Genomic DNA, 19,820 nt, shown 5'->3' with positions numbered 1-19,820 from the left:
GTAAGGTTGGAAGCCAATCCACTCCTTTTTGGAGATCTTCTCCGTGGTCGTGAAGGAACTTTTGGTTATCTTCAGGTGTTCTAATTTTAACCTTCCTTTCTTTGTAAGTAAAGGATAATCCTTGTGGAAACTCCCACCTATAGGGAATTGCGTTGTGTCTCAGCAATTTTGCTAGTTCTGAGTAGGTGGCTCTGAGGTCCAGCAACTGTCTCGGAATATCTCTATAAATTTCCACCCTTTTATCTTGTATTTCAATTGCTTTTTTGAAGTGTAGGCCTAGGATCTTGTCTCTCTCTTCCTTTGATCTTAAAATTATCAAACAGTCTCTGGATCTGTCTTTCCTTACCAATCTTCCCAGTCTATATGCTGAGACAATCTTGAAGCAGAATTGCATTGGCTTTTTTAGCTGCCGCGTCACACTGTTGGCTCATGTCAAGTTTGTGGTCAACCAAGACTCCTAGATCCTTTTCACATGTACTGCTCTCAAGCCAGGTGTCACCCATCTTGTATTTGTGCCTCTCATTTTTTTTTGCCCAAGTGCAATACTTTAAAGTTCATCTTGTTTGTTTTGGCCCTCTAATCTGTCAAGGTCGTTTTGAAGTGTGATCCTGGCCTCTGGGGTGTTAGCCACCCCTCCCAGTTTGGTGTCATCTGCAAATTTGATCAGGATGTCCTTGAGTCCATCATCCAAGTCATTGATAAAGATGTTGAATAAGACCGGGCCCAAGACAGAACCCTGTGGCACCGCACTAGTCACTCTTCTCCAGGATGAAGAGGAACCATTGATGAGCACCCTTTGGGTTATATATCAGAGAATACTAAAAAGAGAAAGTTTGGGGTCAAGGGGATTTGTCAAGAAGAAGCTAAAGCAAAGCTGCACTGGAAAATCTGAAAGTGGTCAAAGGGGACAGCAGAGGGACAACTTAGCTTAGACTGTCCAAAGGATAGCAAAAGAATTCATGTAGGTAGAAACTCATGAGGAAAGACCTGGAAGAAGAGAAAGACTTCTGAAGTGGCACTTCAAGAGTCGGTGTACGATCGATATAAGAAGGTGAGCTCAAGAAGCTGTGATGTCTTCAGAGAGTGCCAGCTTGTAAACCTCTTCTGTTCTGAACCTTTGTCAGTCTGGTCCTGACCAGAAGAAAGGCTTCAGTTCAATAACATCCAAACAAAACAGTGAGTTCGAACTGTGGACAAGTTAACAGAAGGCAGGGATAGGAAATCTGTAGCCCTCCAAATGTTGTTGGACTCCAACTCCCATTATCCCAGATTATTGGCCAAGTTCACTGGGGCTGATGGAGTTGCAGAGGAGGTGGCTGGCAATTTAAACGAAGTTAGCCCTGTTAATTAGGGAAGCAACCTAGTTCAAGATGATTTCCAACTCCTTAGGTTATAGTATCAATTAAGCAAATACTGAACGAAGCCTATTTGAATATAGTCTAACCATTAATACTTGTCCTAAGTTTTTTTAAAAAAATGAATAAGTTTTAGTACATTGGTTCAATTTATGTCTCAAGCCTAAAACCTATCCCAGCTACTAGGAAAAGAAAGGAAAATACAGTATGTATGTTTTTACCAGGAATGGTTGATGGCAGTAGAAGATAAGGAACAAAATGAACAAGCTGGTTTATAACATGTGGTACTACATTTTTATAAATAGTTAAAACCTCCCCAGGGAGTTAAATAGTGGTTTGATTCAAAAGGCTCTTCACAGCACAGGTTGTATTGTTGTATTATTGTATTGCAGATTTCATACAAAAAAGAAGGATTTTTAAAATAAGAGATCCACGAATCATCAGATTTCTCAGGACTTTTGTTTACTTGAAACCAGCTGCGGAAGATTTCAGTTTTGACTTGAACAGAACTGGTGGAAGGCAGCATGTTCTTAAACCTTCCTCCTCATGTTATTTCCCCAGTCTAACCCAATCGTGCAACCCAAAGTTGTGGTTAAACTCTGGAGGCAGGGAGAGAGAAATAAAGGATGGTACAGGTACCCAAAATCAGAGCTGCAATACTTGAATCCTAGAAACAGTAGAGGAGAGCTTTCCAAACTATTCATGTTTGGTGACACACTTTTTTAGACATGCATCATCTTGCAACACAGTAATTCAGTTTTACTAGCAAACTGGAGGTTAAACTAACCCTTTTCCAGCCCCAGGAGGAGCGCAGGGAGTAGTCGTGCAACACACTTGCACACTGCAGGCAACACACTAACCTGTCGTGACACAGTTTGGAAAGCTCTGCAGTAGAGTTATGCAATGGACAATGTATCATGTACTCTTCAAAATGTATCAGCCAGATACTGATTGCTATTGCTTTCATTAGATTTGTAAGAGTATTTATACAGTGGTACCTCGGGTTACATACACTTCAGGTTACAGACTCCACTAACCCAGAAATATTAACTCGGGTTAAGAACTTTGCTTCAGGATGAGAACAGAAATCGTGCTCCGGCGGCACGGCACGGCAGGCCCCATTAGCTAAGGTGGTGCTTCAGGTTAAGAACAGTTTCAGGTTAAGTACGGACCTCCGGAACGAATTAAGTACTTAACCTGAGGTACCACTGTATTAACATTTTATTTCACTAAGAGCTTCCTACCAGTAAAATAACAGAGAATTGTGTTTGGCATGAGTTCGGTTTTAAGCGGCAGATGATTTTCATAATTTTGCCCAGCACAGGTTATTATGAAAAATCTTACCTGCTCTACTTTTATTTTTAAAATATTCCAAAAAGCCACCATTCAAATGAAATTGAGTAGAAACTTCTGAATCGTAACAAGGGGGTCAAAAAAAAGTCAATCAACCTTTCAAATTGCAATAACACTTAACCAGGATTAACATATTTGCTCAAGGCTTAGCAGAATCTCTTCTGCCTCAAGTCCAGAACTTGTTTCCCAATGCAGAAACAAATATATACTTCTGAGTCAATATACTTAGAAACAGGCCATAAATCTGGTAATGATTGCAAAACTGTGAACCTTTCAAAACAATATAATGCTAGAGCATGCATATTGTTGTTGTTTAGTCGTGTCTGACTCTTTGTGACCCCATGGACCAGAGGACGCCAAGCACTCCTGTCTTTAAGAGCATGCATATAACTTCTTTAAAAATACGTAATGTCACTTTGGCTGTGGAATGTCTATAAACTTCTTCTAATCTCTCCCTAACATTTGGACCTCATTCTGCCTTGATTCAATTAAATTTAAGCAAGGAATCTGCTTTACCCAGGCCTTTCACACAGTACCAAAAAAAGCACAGAGACACCAGTCTAATTTCAATGTATCTCCCTGACAATACCTTCACATGCTTCTCATTCCCCTGCCATTTCCAAAATATTTCAAGACTCACCTCTACAGAGAGTTTCTTTCCCAGTGCAAAAAGCAAAGGATGCATATTGAGATCAGGGTCCTTGCGGAAACAGTTAGGTTTAGCATGGTGCTGGAAATGCCAGTGATTCCACCAGCTAGCTGGTGCCCCCTGAAGAGAGAAATAAATAAGAGGTCTAAACTAGAATCTTTATACTCTGCCCCAAATAAAGGACACAGCGAAATCTCAGCCAAAGGGGTTCTGTCATTTATTACCACTGGAGTGATGCTAAGGAACAATCCCAGCTCCATTACTCACCTTCAGGTGTCCAATCACAAATTTATGAACCCAGTGGTTCCACTTAGATTTGCCAAAGACCGAAAGGTGTCCCAAATCATGCTGCAACCAGCCAGCTTGCGCCTGGAAAACATCAGTACAAACACAATGCCACAATGAAAAATGCATGCAGTGTTTTATAGCATAGTAGCAACAGAAAGGGGAAAGGACCCATCTCCACCCAAGCGAGTTTTACTGACTGAAATTTGTCAATGAAGGGAAAAGAGAAGGCTGGGAGAGGTCAGGACAATATGGAGAGAAAGTGCAGTTAATATGCATATGAACCGACCCAGACTCTGTGTGACGATCATCAGAGGTCTCTTTCATGAGACGTCTGGAGGTTGACAACACGAGAACGGGCCTTCTCTGTGATGGCTCCCAGTTTGTGGAATGCACTCCCCAGGGAGGCTCACCTGGTGCCTTCATTACATATATTTAGGTGCCAGGCTAAAACATCTCTCTATAACCAGGCATTTGGTTGATTAACATTCTATGACCCTTTAAATGTGTTTGTGGGAAGGGGGATAATTGGTTTGTTTTTGTTGTATTATGTTTTTTTGTCTTCTCATTTTTTGTTTTTTTGTTGTGAACTACCCTGTGATCTTCAGCTGAAAGGCACTAAACATTTTTTAAAACAACAACAACATGCATAGACTTTGTTGTGAAAGGAGATGAAGGCAGAGGAATTAATCCCAAAGCTTGATGGAGTGATTTCAAAGAAGAGAGTGAGATAGCACTCCCAAGGTGCTTTAAGGAGTTCCTAGCTTAAACAGAGCGTGGGTGAGTGGAAATAATTGTTTGAGGGTAGGAAACCTCTGGGCAGCCATGGGTGGTAAGCTGGAGAAGCAATGGTTACAAGAATCCAGGAGGAAAATAGGCACTTTCTAGAAGTATCTTGCCTCCTCTTGTGCAGCCTAATGTAGCTAAAACTGTAGTCAATCCTGCCCCACCACCTGTCCTGTTGTACCCTGCTGCATTTGATCTGTGGGTTACCTGTACAGTGCCAAGCAGCAATCCAGAGAAGAGGAAAGGCACCAAGGATGGTCCAAAGTACCAGAGGTTGAGCCAAGCTGCCACATCCAGCAGCAAGATGTGCATGAGGTACAGGAAGAAAAAGAGGCGGTTGGGATCCAGAAGTCCCATCTTTTCAACGGTAGCACGGAGCTCACGAAAATCATCTACATGCAGTTTCTGTGGAGAGAGACCACACTGCAGTTTTCTCTCCTCTGAAAGGGGACCTCACCCAACCTCCTACAGAGAGCATGCTGAAGTCCAGCTTTTCTATCTCTAGAGCCATCCCAGGTGAGCCTATTGTTAGAACCTAGATAGTCTCACAATTCATTTTAAAATGCACACATAAACAGTTATAAACAAAAAGACTTAGAAAGGTCAATGTAGTATAGATTCTGTCTACATATGTGCTAATGTATACTTTTTCTAAAAATCATAATACAGTAGGGTACTGGTGCTGAACCATTGTTCTAATGGCCATTCAGTATTCAGCATATTATATTCTCACACTTAACGACCATGTTAAAAACAAGTTCTTAACAACAAAAGATATCGAGGCAGAACCTCAAAACTGTGCTGCGGTATAGAAAACTTTAGTAAAGCATATGAAATGCGCAGTGTGTTTCAAGATAGGTGTTCGTCAAAGTCAAAGGAATACAATGAAGTATGATACTTCATGCAGTGAGACACAGTGCTTTTTAAAATTATGCCCAAATAAGGTATCAAGTTCTATTTCTTTACCCATGAAGAAGGTATGTTCTAAAAAATTGTTACATATCTCTGGACATTTCATACTTCTTATTATAATTTATTAAACTGTATTTCATTACCATTTTGATAGTAGTAGCTTTGCCAGTAGTGTTTCTTTTTCTTTCTTGTGTTCTGGCAGTGCCCTCATCTTTCTTCAACTGAAAACTAGTTCTTGCCTCTCTCACCCCCAACTAGATCCTTTTTCTGTATTTCTTGTTTTGATAGGCCACCCAGATACCTTTCCACTAGCTTCACTGATCTTGCTTGACTTCAAACCCATGGGATGTATTCAATGAGATAGTTGCACATGCACAACTATGTGACTTCCACATTCCCCCCAATACCATCCTTAAATCTGTTCCAGAGGAATGGAGGATCTCCCGGAACAGATTTAGAAGACATACATAGGGAAGAAATGGGGAGAATAGTCTATTGCACAAGGAGAAGTTCGCCTGTTCTAGGCGAGGTTGCCCTCACCTCAACAGAGTCAGTGTGTAACCTGAGAGCACTCATGGATTCTAAGGAGTGCTAATTCACAGATGCAGCTGGTTCACCAGCTATGATTGTTTCTGGATCAGGATAGCCTGGCCACTCTTACCCATGGATTACTGTAATGCGCTCAATGTGGATCAAAAGCTACAGCTAGTGTAGAATGCTGCAGCCTGGCTGCTATACAGCAATCATAGACAGAATCATATAACATCAGTGCTTAAGGGAATTCACAGCCTTCTTACATACTGGTGGTACCACCAATGGTTATTGCCTCTTTGGTGGCAACATGTGGCAGGGTCTCCTCTGTGGTGGCACTACAACCATGAGACATTATCCCATTGCAGATACCACTGGTTCCCTCTTTCAGTTCCATCTGATGACACATATTTTTATAAGGGGGCAAACTGAGACTTTAAAGCTATATATAATATATGGAGTTCTAGTGACTGACCATCAGTCTCACCAGTCCAACATGTCCTATGATGTTTTAAGATTTTAAGTATTTTTAATATCATGTAAGGTTCTAGATATTGTAGTATACCAACCTGCAATTATTAGATGGGTGGTCTCAAAATAAATCACCACCACCAACAATAATAATAGTAATGATATTACTACATCTTCTTTTTTTTTTTAAAGGAAACTTACATTTTTGCTGGGTTCAAAGCTGGGCTGATCTGCTGCAAGCTCCCCAATGAGCAAGGGCTTCATGTACTTTCTTACTAGAGTCTTGTCCAGGTGGAATGCTGTGAAGGGATCCTGAAAAACCACAATGGAATGAAGTGAGTAAACTAGTGGTGCTTCAAGAAGGGAGAATTTAAATGTTAATTTTAAAAATGTCAAGAAATAGGCATGATGCTATTGGCATTCCTAAGTCAATGTAGGGAAATCTAGCTAGTGAAGCTTGCTGGTCCCGTTCTGCACTTCCTAAAATATACTTTCCAATCCAAAATGGCCACATTGTTCCATTAACTTTTTTCTTGAATTAGTAAAGTGTTTCAGTGTGGGAATATCTCATCATTTCCTCTAGAGGCCTTCCAGTTGTTGCTGAACTCTAATTATCAGCCCAGTCATGACAGGAGTTGTAGTCCAACATCTGGAAGGCCACAAGTTCCCCATCCCTGCTCTAAACAGAGACCTGTTAGTCATATCTTGACTATTTTCTCTTATCCAAATAATGTTCTTTTGTCTCCTCTTCCAAAAAGCCTCTTTCACCTTCTGACTTGAGTTTCTCTAAAGGCTGCAGCTACACATTCTGGCACATGTGGCATTGGCACAGATACTGATGGTCCTTCGACTGATTTCTAGCCAGGACACTGGTTTCCTTGTTCCTGTGCTTTTATTTTTATTTGAGGCATTTGTTCCCAAGACTTTCTGAAGGGCTTCAAGAAGACAACTAAAAGTCCTGGGTAACAGTTATTCCTTCTGGTCACTAGGTGCCGCTCTGGAAATGTGTTTGCATTTATAAACCAGACACCTTTGCCTCCCTGAGAACTGCATTTACAGCTTTCTGCTTTCAAACAATGCCCACATCATTCCCAAGGCATTTAAGATTTTGTATTTGTGGGGTAGGTGAAAAAGAAGATATTCCCCATTATTATATACTCCATTGTCAGCTCTATCAAAACCCCAGAGATATTTTTGGAACAGATGTTGGACAGAACCCTGAAGTGAAAACATGTTGGCTATTATCTGACTGCGACCCGCTTGTCACATATGAAACAGCCTTATTTGCAAAAGCCCCTAAAATGTATCTGTGCTGGCTACATAAAAGACAATTCTGTAGATTGTGCAGGGATTAATTAATTTGATTTAATGTAAATGGATGTATATTTCTGGATCTCTTTTAATAGGTTTTATTTGATTTGCTGGACCTGTAACTGGATTTGTGATGGCTTTTAGTCAAATACAATAAATGACTGATTGATGTCTGCCAACCATTCATTCAGTCCCTGAGTGTTATAAACAGGACAAAGCTGGGGACAGGGTTGTGTAGAAATACCAGCAAATAACCCTTATGTTTTATAAGAACGTGTGAATTTTCCTGGCTGTTACTGAAAGGCCTCCCAACCCCAATCTAATATTGATTCAGATACATATAAGAAGGCAGAGCAAAACTTCTGCAACCTCACATTCCTCTCCATGTACTATTTAGCTTGTCTGTATAACAAGGCACCAGCCCTACCATAAGGCAGAGTGAGGCAGCCACCTCAGGCAGCAAATGCTGAGGAGTAGGGAGTAGGTAAAGCTGTGTGTACCACATGGCCTGCCCTGTGTCACCTAAACAAGCCTGTGTTCTCAAGTCAGTGTGATAATTAGGTGCACAACCTGACCAAGGAGCCCTAGGTGGCGTATACAGTTTTCCACTCCCCTCACAGCAATCCACTGAGTTTCAGGCTGAGTAAGAATTTGAACCCTGGTCTGACACACTGCCCCCTACACCACAATGTCCAGGGAAGGCGTGCGCTTCCCCCCGAAGAAACAGGGGGTACTCCAGGCTTCTAACATCCCCCTTTTGAGGTAAAAGTGCTTACAGTGGTGGACTTTGGTCTTTCAAATTTCAGCAGTGCCATGTACAAGGCCAAAATTAAGCACCCCACCCGCCTCTCGCCTTCCGTTCTGCTCAATTCACTATGTCACAGTTGTGACACCCTGTGGTGCTCACTAGGCTCAGTGCCAGTTGGGGAGAACAGGCCACACTGCCCTAAATCTGCCTCAAATGCTCAAGAGGGTCTTTTTAGTTCAGCTGAAAGCATTATTGGAGGAAACAGATTATCTGGACCCATTCCAGTCTGTGCTCAGACCTGGGTTTGATGCATAATCCACTTTTCTTTATAGCATGTTTTAAACATGTTTTAAGCTGTTTTATTATTATTGTCATGTCTGCTGCCCTGGGCTCCTTTGGCAGGAAGGGCAGGATATAAATTGAATAAATAGTAACAACAACAACAACAACATATTTATATCACACTGACATAGTGTCAGTCACTCTTCTGTTCAAGTGGTGTGAGGACCTCAGGAAAGAAGCTGGTTTCTTCTTGTCTAATATAATGCCTCTGCTGTTGACACCCCTCAGACCGAAAATGTCCCCTTTCTAAAAAATCTCTGTATTGGCTTTTATTCTTTCCTTCTTTTCCACGATACTGATCAACACATGCTATCCTTAATTTGTGTGCTTTTGGATGGTGCTGGCCCTTTAAGGCTGGCCAGGAAAGTGTTTTAAAATGCAGCTGATATAACTACTTCCAGTGAGAGAGAGAGAGAGAGAGAGAGAGAGAGAGAGAGAGAGAGAGATTGTATCTGCTGTTCCTAAGTTTATCTGAATCCTGGGAGTGGGGAACGGTATTTTCCTGTTAGTTTTCTCATTGGAAGGGGGAAAGGGGGTGGTTCGTAGGCTGATCTGTAGACGGTGGTACCATAAGATTCAGCCAATCCTCACAATAGCTGTTGTAAAAACCCGGCAGTAATGAAAAAGGGAGAGGAGGGAGGCGATAGAGAGGGACCTTGTAAATCACCTTCTCGGAACTGGAATAGTTAGCTGGGCAGCAGGAAGTAGAAGGGGAACATCTCATTTTCTTACATTTTTTAGATTTTGTGTGTGTGTGTATGACCTGTAACAGCTTTTTTTTGCCAGATGAACAGTATTTCATCTTTGTTTCCAATTGCACAGTGTTAAGCTTTCAGCATGTCCTCAAGGCTGCTAAATCCAGACTAAAATGCATGGCTTATTCAGAGTCAATTCACACTGCCACGATCCACATTGCCAGATGCATTTTTTTGTGTCTGGATTGTGCTATGTACATGATGAGTCAGACAGCTGAGCCATTCATCGCAAACACAAATTGCCGTTTAGTATGCCACCACTATCATTTCTAAAAAGGCTAGAGTGGCTACACGACCAGTTGAAATCTGATTTTGTGAGAAGTGGTTCAGACAGAAACCTCACTGTAAGCACAAGACTATCTGAGTTCCATAAAAAGTACAGCCACGTAAATGCTACGTAAACTGGAGGTCCGTTAATCCAAGCTTCTGCTGTTCTGGGATCCCATCAGTGAAGTGAAGTAATGACTTAGGTTGAAATCAGAGGTTAGCCATGACTGCAATAAGTCTATGCTGTGGTTGGGTTTTAAACCCAGATCAAATACTTCTACGTGGTTTTCCACTTCAGCTCTCCAAGTCAAAATACAAAGAATAGCAGCCAGCCCCACAAGGTGGTTATGAGGATGTGCAAGAAGAAAATGGCATTACTTGACTTGACACTTACAACTTAACTAAGATTAACACACAATGCATGCAACAAAATCCTGATAGACTCATCTTCCTTTTAAACAGAAGCCATTTCTGGAGGAGAGCTGATGGGATAGGGCAGAAGGGCACAGAGACTACTTAACCTTTATCAAACCTACTGCTTCTCCACTTCCCCCAGTACAGTTCTCCCATGGAGTTACAAACAAGTTTGTGTAGATAAACAAGCACTTGGACTCTTAACAGGTATTTATTGTAACTATCACAGTTTAGTATGAAGTGTGAAATGTCCTGCAGATAAGCGAATGCTCCCCACTTCTCTCTCCACAGAAAGGTTTGGAAGCTCCCGTTTTTATGGTTAGCCATGGTTTGTTGCTGGTCCAAACCATGGTTAACTTTAATAAGGGTTGGTTTCAGGCAAATCAACGTCACGCCATAATTATCAAAGTTAAGTTTTTATTAATCATAATTCCAAGTCTGGATGGCGTGGTAAACTATGGTTATGCAAAGGGGGGGCACATTAGGCTTGCTGTGGCTGATTCCTGGTTGCATATATGTCATGCTAAACTTAAATTTAGTACATGCAAACAGTGGGACAGATTCACAATACCAGATGTCACTGCCACTTGCCAGGAAGAAGGGTGAAGGTCAGTGTAGTGCAGACCCACTGGCAGGAGCGCCAGACTGACTCCACCGGTGTGCCTGCAGCACACCATTCTCCCCGCCACCTCCCCCCTCTCCACTGCCAGAAGGCTAGTGCTGTAGCTCCACCCCATCAGGAGAGCCACTTCTAATGTGAACACAAATAGAACACTGCATAGATGCCTAATAAGCAGGGCCAGCCCAAACACATTTTGCCGCCTGAAGCAAAGGATAATTTGCCACACACGTACACACCCAGGTACTGACTAGACTGGCAACTGAATCTTACTTCAATGCTTGCAACAGGATAGCATCCTCCAGTGCAACCAAGGGTAGCAGGATGGTTATGGGGGTGGATGACCGGCTTGGGGAACACATAGCTCTGGTCTCTAACAGAGGAAAATGTCCAAGAGAAATGGCTGGATGCGTGATGCTGCCCCACCAAGCCTCTGAGACCTAAGGCAATTGACTTGCTCTGCCTAATGGTAGGGTCAGCCCTAATAGGTTGCAGTCATCATTTTGAAAAATTATCCTCATTCTCAAGTTGGTACTTGTACAAGACGGTACACATGGGAAATATATGTATTGGGGAGAAATGGTCTGCCTAGCTCTCTCCCTGACCATGTTAGTTTTCTATGGGGGTTATTTGAACATGCTTTGGGAAGAAGAGTGAGGCATATAGACCAACAAATAGATAGACACAGTACATACAGACAAACAAACTAGCAAAGCACACAGGCCAGTCACCATGCTTTCCTCTCTTCCAGAGTTCCTGCTCTCTCACACAAATAGGCATATATTCATTCATAGCCTTCTCATTTTTGTCCAAGTCCTACAAAAAGGATGGGGAGCCTGTGGTCCTCTAAACATTGCTGGACTCCCAACTCCACCCCAGACCACATGGCCTATGCTGCATAAAGCTGAAGAAGGCTGGGAGGCCAGCAACACCCAGAGGTCCACAGGTGATCTGTCCCTGCAGCATAGTGAATGTACGGCATGTTCTTACAACTAGAAAAGTGATCACTGTGAGACATGTGAAATAACAGTGTTTCTGAGCATGTGCAGAGTTATTTTTCTTTCTCTGCCTCCAGTCAGAAAATGTAATGCACCTGCATCCCTCACCATATATACATGGGCATAGCTAGGATATTTGTTGGGGGGGGGTGGACTTTGTTGGGCAGAACCGATGTGATTGGTCAGTTAGTTATTTCTTATGTTTAAGTATTCATCATTGCCTATGGCAACTCCTGTCCTTTTGAGTATAAAGCATAGCCTCTTCATGAAGAAACCCCTGCAGGATCTTTTGGCCACTCCAGGGCCCTCGGTGTGGCTGAGTGGGCTCCAGATGTTGGAATCCGAAGCATGGCTTTGCACCAGTGGCGTAGCGTGGGTTGTCAGCACCCGGGGCAAGGCAAGTAATTTGCGCCCCCTAACCCGTGGATTTGCGCCCCCTAACCCGTGGATTTGCGCCCCCTAACCCTAACCCCCAGATGTTGCGCCCGGTGCGGCCCGCCCCCCCTGCACCCCCCACGCTATGCCACTGCTTTGCACTGAATAGCTCAGTCGGTAGAGAATGAAACTCTTAATCTCAGGGGTTCGGGTTCGAACCCCACGTTGGGCAAATGATTCCTGCATTGCAGGGGCTTGGACTAACTGATTCACGTGGTCCCTTCCAACTCTAGGATTCTAAGTCCCGGAGATTGCTTCCCAGTAAACACGTGTAGGATCGGGTCGCAACAATGATCACTTCTCCAGTAAAGCCCAAGCAAAACACCACACACATGCCGCCCTATCCAGTAACCTTATTCCTCCAGGCATCTCTTGCCCTCCAGCCCGGCCCCTGAAACATGATCTCCGCCCCCACCGCTCCCCGGCTTCGCTGCGTTGGGCATCCCCTCTGGCGCCCCCGCTCTCCTTCGGCCCCCTCACCGTGGCGTCCTGCCCCGCATAGTGGCTGATCACGCGGGAGCCCCCCGGGTGCCGCTTGTGGAACTGGCTGATGTTGTAGACTTTCCTGTCGATCACCAGCCACCGCTCCGGCGCCCTGCCCGATCGCAGCTGGATCTCGTCCCACGTGAAGAGCCGCGGGGCTGCCGCGGGGATCTCGGCCTTCTCCATCTCCGCCGGCGGCTGTCACGATGCCACAGTCAGCGACCCCCGGGCTGCCGAAGCGCTTCTGCCCATCCAGCGGCGCCGAGCAGCCACCACCCCCAAGCGCCCAGCCAGCCGCGCGCTCCGCCCGGGACACGCCTCCCCGCGACCTGCGCGCCAGGCTCGCGAGAGCCCATTGGCCGGCAGCTCTGCCGGCTCGCTTGGAGAAAGAGAGCTCCGGCTTTATTGTGCAGGAAATCCTTCGCGCGCATTGGACGCCCGCTCCCTCTCGCCGCTGCCTGTGCCCCGGCAGATGCCGGCTGCGTAATCCCACGGCCTTTGTTCGTGCCGGTCCCGTTCCGGATGATATTTAGCAAACCTTTGCCTTTGCCAAGACGTTACATAAAAAAGGACTGCGGGGGGTGGGGATGGTGCGCGCGCAAATGAGAACTGGTTGCTGTCTGGGTGGCTTCTAAGAAAGTCCATGGTGCTTCAGTAACTTCAATAACTGTTTTATATCGCCTGGAAAACCCTGAAATCTCGCACCACTCGGAGACTGGGGTGGCATGCAACAATACAATGTGCAGCACAGAATAAAAAATGCCAGCACAGTTGATCTGATGGCAAACCAATGTGCACCCACTGCAGCTGATCCAAATCTTACCTCCACCGATGCCCATTAAGTTTACCCTGCAATGCCTTTCTCTACCCTGCGGCCTGGGCCAATCAATCTGTAAGGAAAGGGTCACACTTCAGACGGACAAAACTGAGCATGAGGGAGTCAAGCAAGCACTGAACTTAGAGTGACATTGCTGGTTCTAAAGCATCACCTGATTTTCAAAAAGACTATTACACTTGCAAAATCTTCGGACTTCTTTCTCATTTCCTTGCAGCAGCCAATCTCTTTCTCTCTTGCAACAAACCAGTAGCTGCTATCTGCTGCATGACGCCCAATAACACTACTTTGCATAGACAGAAAATATATACCGTCCACAGAGAGAAAATGTTACATTTCGTTGACTTGCCAGCACCCCCTTATAGAAGGGGTGCCCAGCCTAGATGTCAGGTGCTAGTTGTCTAGTAGTCAGCCAGAATAAACAGTGCTTAAACTGGTGGCTAGAGGAGAAAATTGCACAGTGGCCTTGATTAGTAAGCAATCTAGAGCAGTTTGCTACTAGTCTTCTTTCTTTCTTTCTTTCTTTCTTTCTTTCTTTCTTTCTTTCTTCTTGGCGATCACTCATAGCCAAGTAAGATTGTCTTCCATGAACATGGTCTTAACAGTGAGTCCGTAAGTAACTGTAGAGGCCAATTCTGGACCCACATGTCCTTCCACAGTGGGGACATAGTTGATCATGGTGAAGGTTTGCCAAATCTGCCTTCCTCTTAGCACGTTTCTCCAACTCCTTGAAAGATTCCATCAACAGTGTCTCAAAAAAAATTTACATATCTTCCCGAACTAATGCCAGTGTACAGGAAGAAGCAAAGATCACCAGTGTTGATGCAATGATACTTCAACATCAACGTCATTGGACTGATCATGTTGTTTGGCTGCCTGATTATCATCTTCCAAAGCAACCACCCTATTCCAAACTTTAAAATGGAAAGCATAATGCTAGTGGTCAACAAAATAAGTTTAAAGACTCTCTCAAGGCAATTTTTAAAAAATGTAGGATAAACACTGACAATTGGGGAACACTGGCCTGCGAGTGCTCCAATTGGAGAACAGCCTTTCCCAAAGTTGTAATGGATTTTGAAGACACTCATAAGACTGGTCCAAAGAGTCAATTCTTTCACACTTAATATACACAGAGCTCCAAAGGACCTCACACAGCCAAGAATAAGGTCATTGTTATGAAAGCAACATAAGAAGAAAAAGCAGCTGCTACTATATGCTCACTGGCACCCAACTGTGGCCATCTGCATTTAGGGTGAGTTAATCTCTGGTGAAAGGTAATTAACAGAAACATAGTAGAACAGACTACTCAGTGAACTCTGCTATTCCAACAAAATGTCTGATTGCCTGATTGCCTTGTTATCTAATCTGTTGCTCACACTTTTTCAGTTTCTATGTGAATAACTTAATCGATGTGACAAAATCTATAATCTGTTGCATGTAGCTGCACAGTACATTTTCTGAGCAATATCAGGATGAATGGCTGCTACAGACCATATATGTTTTGCCTTGTGACACATTCTGATTAAAACAAGCACAATACCATGATTAGCTATCTGGCAAGATGTGTGAACAAGCCTCAGAAAAACATCAGATTCCCATTACTATCATATCTCCAGCTTCAAATCCTGGGGTTCATGCCTTCGTTTGTATTTGCCTGATCTCATTTGAACAACTGAATTCCCCGACTGCATTCATTCATTCATTTATTCATTTCGCACTTTCCAACCCAAACGCCATTTATTTCATTGAGAAAGATGTGAGTTAAATCTCTCCTATTAAAATCAAAACTGTGGCTGAATGAGTGCCCACACATTTACTACACTGTGCAATGTTGTTGTTTTTAAAACTATTTTTAACGTTTATTTTTTTCTACACTTAGGAAAAGTTGACCCATCATGGGATTCCCATGGCTGCTTACATTAAAATGCTAAAAGCAGTAGAGGCTGACCTTGCTCACCAGGCTCACCTGGTTCATAGCATTTCAGATTGATATATTTCAATCTGCTCCAGGTCTAATCAATTTTATCTTTGCCACTTTTTATTTATTTTCCATGTAACATAAAATGTAAAGGTAGTTGTGCTGGCGCTTTAGAAAAATTCCAATGTCATTAAGGCTTCAACATCAGACAAAAATATTTCCTCCCCCTCCTCTTGTTCTGTTTACTATCTATGAAGAGTTCTGGAGAACTCAAAAGCTCACAACACTGTTCTGTTATATTTTGATTGGCCTAAGAAAGGAATTGGAATTAGTTTGTATATGTTTTAAATATGTATTATTGTTGAGCTCTTTTCTTGTATATATTTTAGATTTCCTTTTATTCTTGTAAGTTGTTTTGAGAATCTGGTTTCAGGGTGTCATAGAAATAGTTCCCATCCTTGATATGTAGGAAATAATTATCCATGTGGATGATGTGCACGTTGAAGTGAGGAAACTGTGACCCTCCACATATTGCTGATCTACAATTCCCATAAACCCTGACCATTGGCCATACTGACTGGGGCTTGTGGGAGTTTGAGGAAAACAACATCAGGAGGACCAGAGGTTACCCACCTCTGTTTTACATGTTAGGAAAGATCGTACAAAAACATTGTATTTTAACTTTGAGGCAGAGATGTACAACTACCCAATACATATAGGTTACCCAATAAATATGGTGAGAAAGGACAACGCAAAGGAAAGTGGGAGGTCAGAGAATTTTCTTGAAGTGGAAAGGGGGGAAACAAGCCCAACATCTAAAAGGTTCATCATGCATAAACTGCCTTTCGACAAATGTTAATGCATCTCGGGAATAAATTATAAATAAAAAGGTAAAGGTAAAGGACCCCTGTCAGTTAAGTCGCAAATGACTCTAGGGTTGCAGTGCTCATCTCGCTTTACTGGCCGAGGGAGCCAACATTTGTCCACAGACAGTTTTTCCGGGACATGTGGCCAGCATGACTAAGCCGCTTCTGGCGAACCAGAGCAGCGCACGGAAACGCCGTTTACCTTTCCACTTGGAGAGGTACCTATTTATCTACTTGCACTTTGATGTGCTTTCGAACTGCTATGTTGGCAGGAGCTGGGATTGAACAATGGGAGCTCACACCGTTGCGGGGATTCAAACCGCCAACCTTCCGATCAGCAAGCCCTAGGCTCAGTGGAAGCATCTCCTTCTGTGGTAAGAGACACGTGATAAATAAGAGAAACGAGCAAAATAAAAATCTGAAGGGCAGGGCAATTAATTCTGATACTTCTGTGTAGTCTTAAATACATACTGTAGTAGTCTTCTATTTAGTCATATCTTGCACAGAACAACTCCTCCCCTGAGCTATTTCCCATGTGGTGCTTCTGCATATTGGCAATTAACTTGCAAAAATGTAACATTTTGCTCATTCTGTAGAAACATACTATCTCAAGCAGTTTTCTACTCATAGCTTAGCTGTGCAATTTATGCAATCAAATGCCCATGTGGCACATTATATAAATTTCTGATTGATTTATATATTCATCTATCTTTTGTACAAAGGAACAGACTACACTGCCACCAATTAATTAAGTGGCTTGGATTTATTCTTGTTTATCTTTGCTTATGTGCTGTTTGTGCATTCATTATTGCTTATGTGCTTCTGGCTTATTTTGGAGAGGAGAAAGCCCTTAAAACTACAGTTGTAAACTGCATTCTCTGAGGCTTACTTCTGAGTAAATTCACTGTTGATTTAATTTTTAGGACAGTAGAAAAGTAGGTGATAGGAATAAACTACTGTGATGTGGTTTATCAAGCCAGCCACTCTATATTCTTTCCCATTTTTCCCCCTCTGCAGAATGACTACTTTCAGACTACTAACATTCGAAACTCTGAAAACTGTCCCCGTTTTCTATTAAGAGGAGAAGCAGACAGGAATACAGATAGCCAGAGCTCTGCTTGTTTGGAATTCTGGAAGCTTGACTTCTACACATCTGAACTGGTATTCTCTCCAACATGCAATGTGTCACTAACATTGGCTCTTTGATTACATTGTAAAATTTATTACCATTAACTGACTTCTGCTACATTGCAACCATGTTACACTTTGAAATGGTTTCCTGGTCCAAAACAAAAACAACTTCTACTCTAACCAGCTTTTCTATGCTAAATAACCACCTCCTTTGTCACTCAAGCATAGATTTATTATAAAGTATTCTGGGGTTGTGTTTTTAACCTAAATACTGTAATATCCTGGGTATCTATCTGCTTCCCTTCTTAAGAGACAGAGATAGTAGCTAAAGACAGACAGACATTCCTTATCCCCCAGAGAGGTTTCATAGATATATCATTGGCCATGGCACATACATCACTACAATATCTAGTAAACAGAACCTAGCAAACATTTCCCATAATCGTGGACTAGGAAATTGTTCTATATGTGCAAAGTTGGTATCATACAGACAAACTTTAAAAAAAAAAATCTTTAGCTTTACAGCTGTTGGTTTCAGGACAATAATGTTTCAGTGTAGCCAGCTATGCCATGAAGGCCACAGCAAATACCCATGGTGATTGAATATAAGAACCTCTGACATCAGTACACTAGCTGCTGGACTGAGATGCCTATCTGAAATTAATTTAAAATAATAATAATGAGATGCCTATGTGAATATGAGGCAGCATGGCTGTATGAGGCATGCTCCTCAATACTAGAGATTAAATGTACCTGTCTCAAAGAAATCTGTTAAGCATACTCCTCCCAGCCCCCACCTCCGCATTTGATTTCCTCTATTTTATTTTTCTTTCCTCTTTGTATGTTCATTCTTCCTCTCATTTTCTCTCTCTGTTTGTAATTCTCAGCCTAATTATCCCACACATAATCCTCCAACTCGGTGCCCCTCTCCTGCTTTCTAATACACAGCATCTTTTGTTTAATCAAAGCTACTCCATACTCTTTTCCCAAGCTGCAGTTACAATGTGCAGCCTTTTGCCTATTTGGCTACCAACACTATCCTCAAAAGTAAATACAGTGAATTCATTCCCCTTCTTAGTCTTCCTTTCTGTGGCTGAGGATGAGTGCCAAACCCAAGGCTTTGACACTGGAGAGAGAGGTACAAATACTTCCCAAACATGCCAGAGGGCTGGATTATATAATGACACTGCTAGTGCTGTATAGGACACTGCCAGAAAACATGACCCTTCCCAATTTTCCCATATGAAATCAACCCTAAGAACTGAAGTAACCCTTCATGCCAAATGGTGTTAACACGGCACAACCGCTGCAGTGTTATCCGAACATTTGAAAGCTCTAATCACAAAACAAAATTTGAAACACAACTGAAACCAATAAACCAATTGCAATCTATATAAAATGCAAAGAAGATTAGAGACAGACAAAAAAAAACTAAACGTGGCCTCCAAAAGCTTAGGAAAAACTGTGAGACTTCACCATTCATTGGAAGCTCATTCATGTTGTAGCCTCCAAGGAGAGAGTGTGCCATAACAGGGGCACCACCACAGAGAAGGCCCCACATCCCTGTTGGTAGGAGCACAAGCAGGATTCCCCTGATTTCAGGGCTTGTGCTGGATGATGCCAGAAGAAAACCCTTGTCATTTTTACATCAGTGCTGGCACCTTGAGACATACAGTGCAGATCCTGCAGAATAAGTGTGATGTGACATTGCACAGTGGTGTCAGTTAAGACTCTAGCTGCTACATCCTGCCCTTGTTTTAATTTTTGGATCATCTTCAATGGTTGCCAAACCTAGAGTACATTCCAGTGGTCTATGCAAGAGATCATCAGAGCATGCGGCACTATGGTAAGGCTGCTTTGATCTCTATATAGCCATTACTGTCAAAAGAGTGATACCTGGAAAGAGGCACTCCGTTTTGACTGTTACGCTTCTGATTTGAGTGCCACACTTCCGTTTTCAGTGTTATGTTGAGGTCTGTCTGTTTCAGCTATTTATTTTGCGCTTTTGTTTTTGTGGCTTTTTTGTTTCGTTTTTGTGACTCTGTGGAACTGTGTGTGATCTGTGGAACAAGAGTGGCATGTTCCATGCCTGCAAGGTTCTCTTTCTCCCTCAGCTTTAAATCTGTAACATCAGAGATTCCTCTGCAAAGTTTCATAGCCTTAAACCCAACAAATCTGTCCTTGTGAACTGCAAAGTGAAAAAGACCCAGTGGGGATCAAAATGCCTAATCAACAATTTAAAACTACACTTTTACCTCCCATAGCTTGTTCATAAGTGAGGGAAAGGTTTTTCAGTGACAACAAATAAAAGGTGATCCATGGTGAAAACATTTGTTTTACCTTCCTGGGAAAGTGG

At 42.8% G+C, this 19,820-nt stretch overlaps 1 protein-coding gene across 1 annotated transcript in view; it reads right to left on the bottom strand.

Moving 5' to 3' along the window:
- LOC308593539 (acyl-CoA (8-3)-desaturase-like) overlaps nucleotides 1-13,010 on the bottom strand; it is a 35,727-nt gene extending 22,717 nt beyond the window's left edge. Inside the window, exons 1-5 of the mRNA XM_081205999.1 lie at nucleotides 12,712-13,010; nucleotides 6,544-6,654; nucleotides 4,636-4,833; nucleotides 3,625-3,726; nucleotides 3,349-3,477 (exon numbers count right to left, since the gene is read on the bottom strand). Of these exons, the coding sequence (XP_081062125.1) occupies nucleotides 3,349-3,477; nucleotides 3,625-3,726; nucleotides 4,636-4,833; nucleotides 6,544-6,654; nucleotides 12,712-12,900 (729 nt within the window). The 5' untranslated portion in view covers nucleotides 12,901-13,010. The remainder of the gene's footprint in view (nucleotides 1-3,348; nucleotides 3,478-3,624; nucleotides 3,727-4,635; nucleotides 4,834-6,543; nucleotides 6,655-12,711) is intronic.
- Nucleotides 13,011-19,820: the final 6,810 nt, after the last annotated feature.

This window comes from Podarcis bocagei (genome assembly GCF_964188305.1).
Source record: "Podarcis bocagei genome assembly, chromosome: 1".
NCBI lineage: Eukaryota > Metazoa > Chordata > Lepidosauria > Squamata > Lacertidae > Podarcis > Podarcis bocagei.
This window is presented reverse-complemented; position numbering and strand designations above follow the sequence as displayed.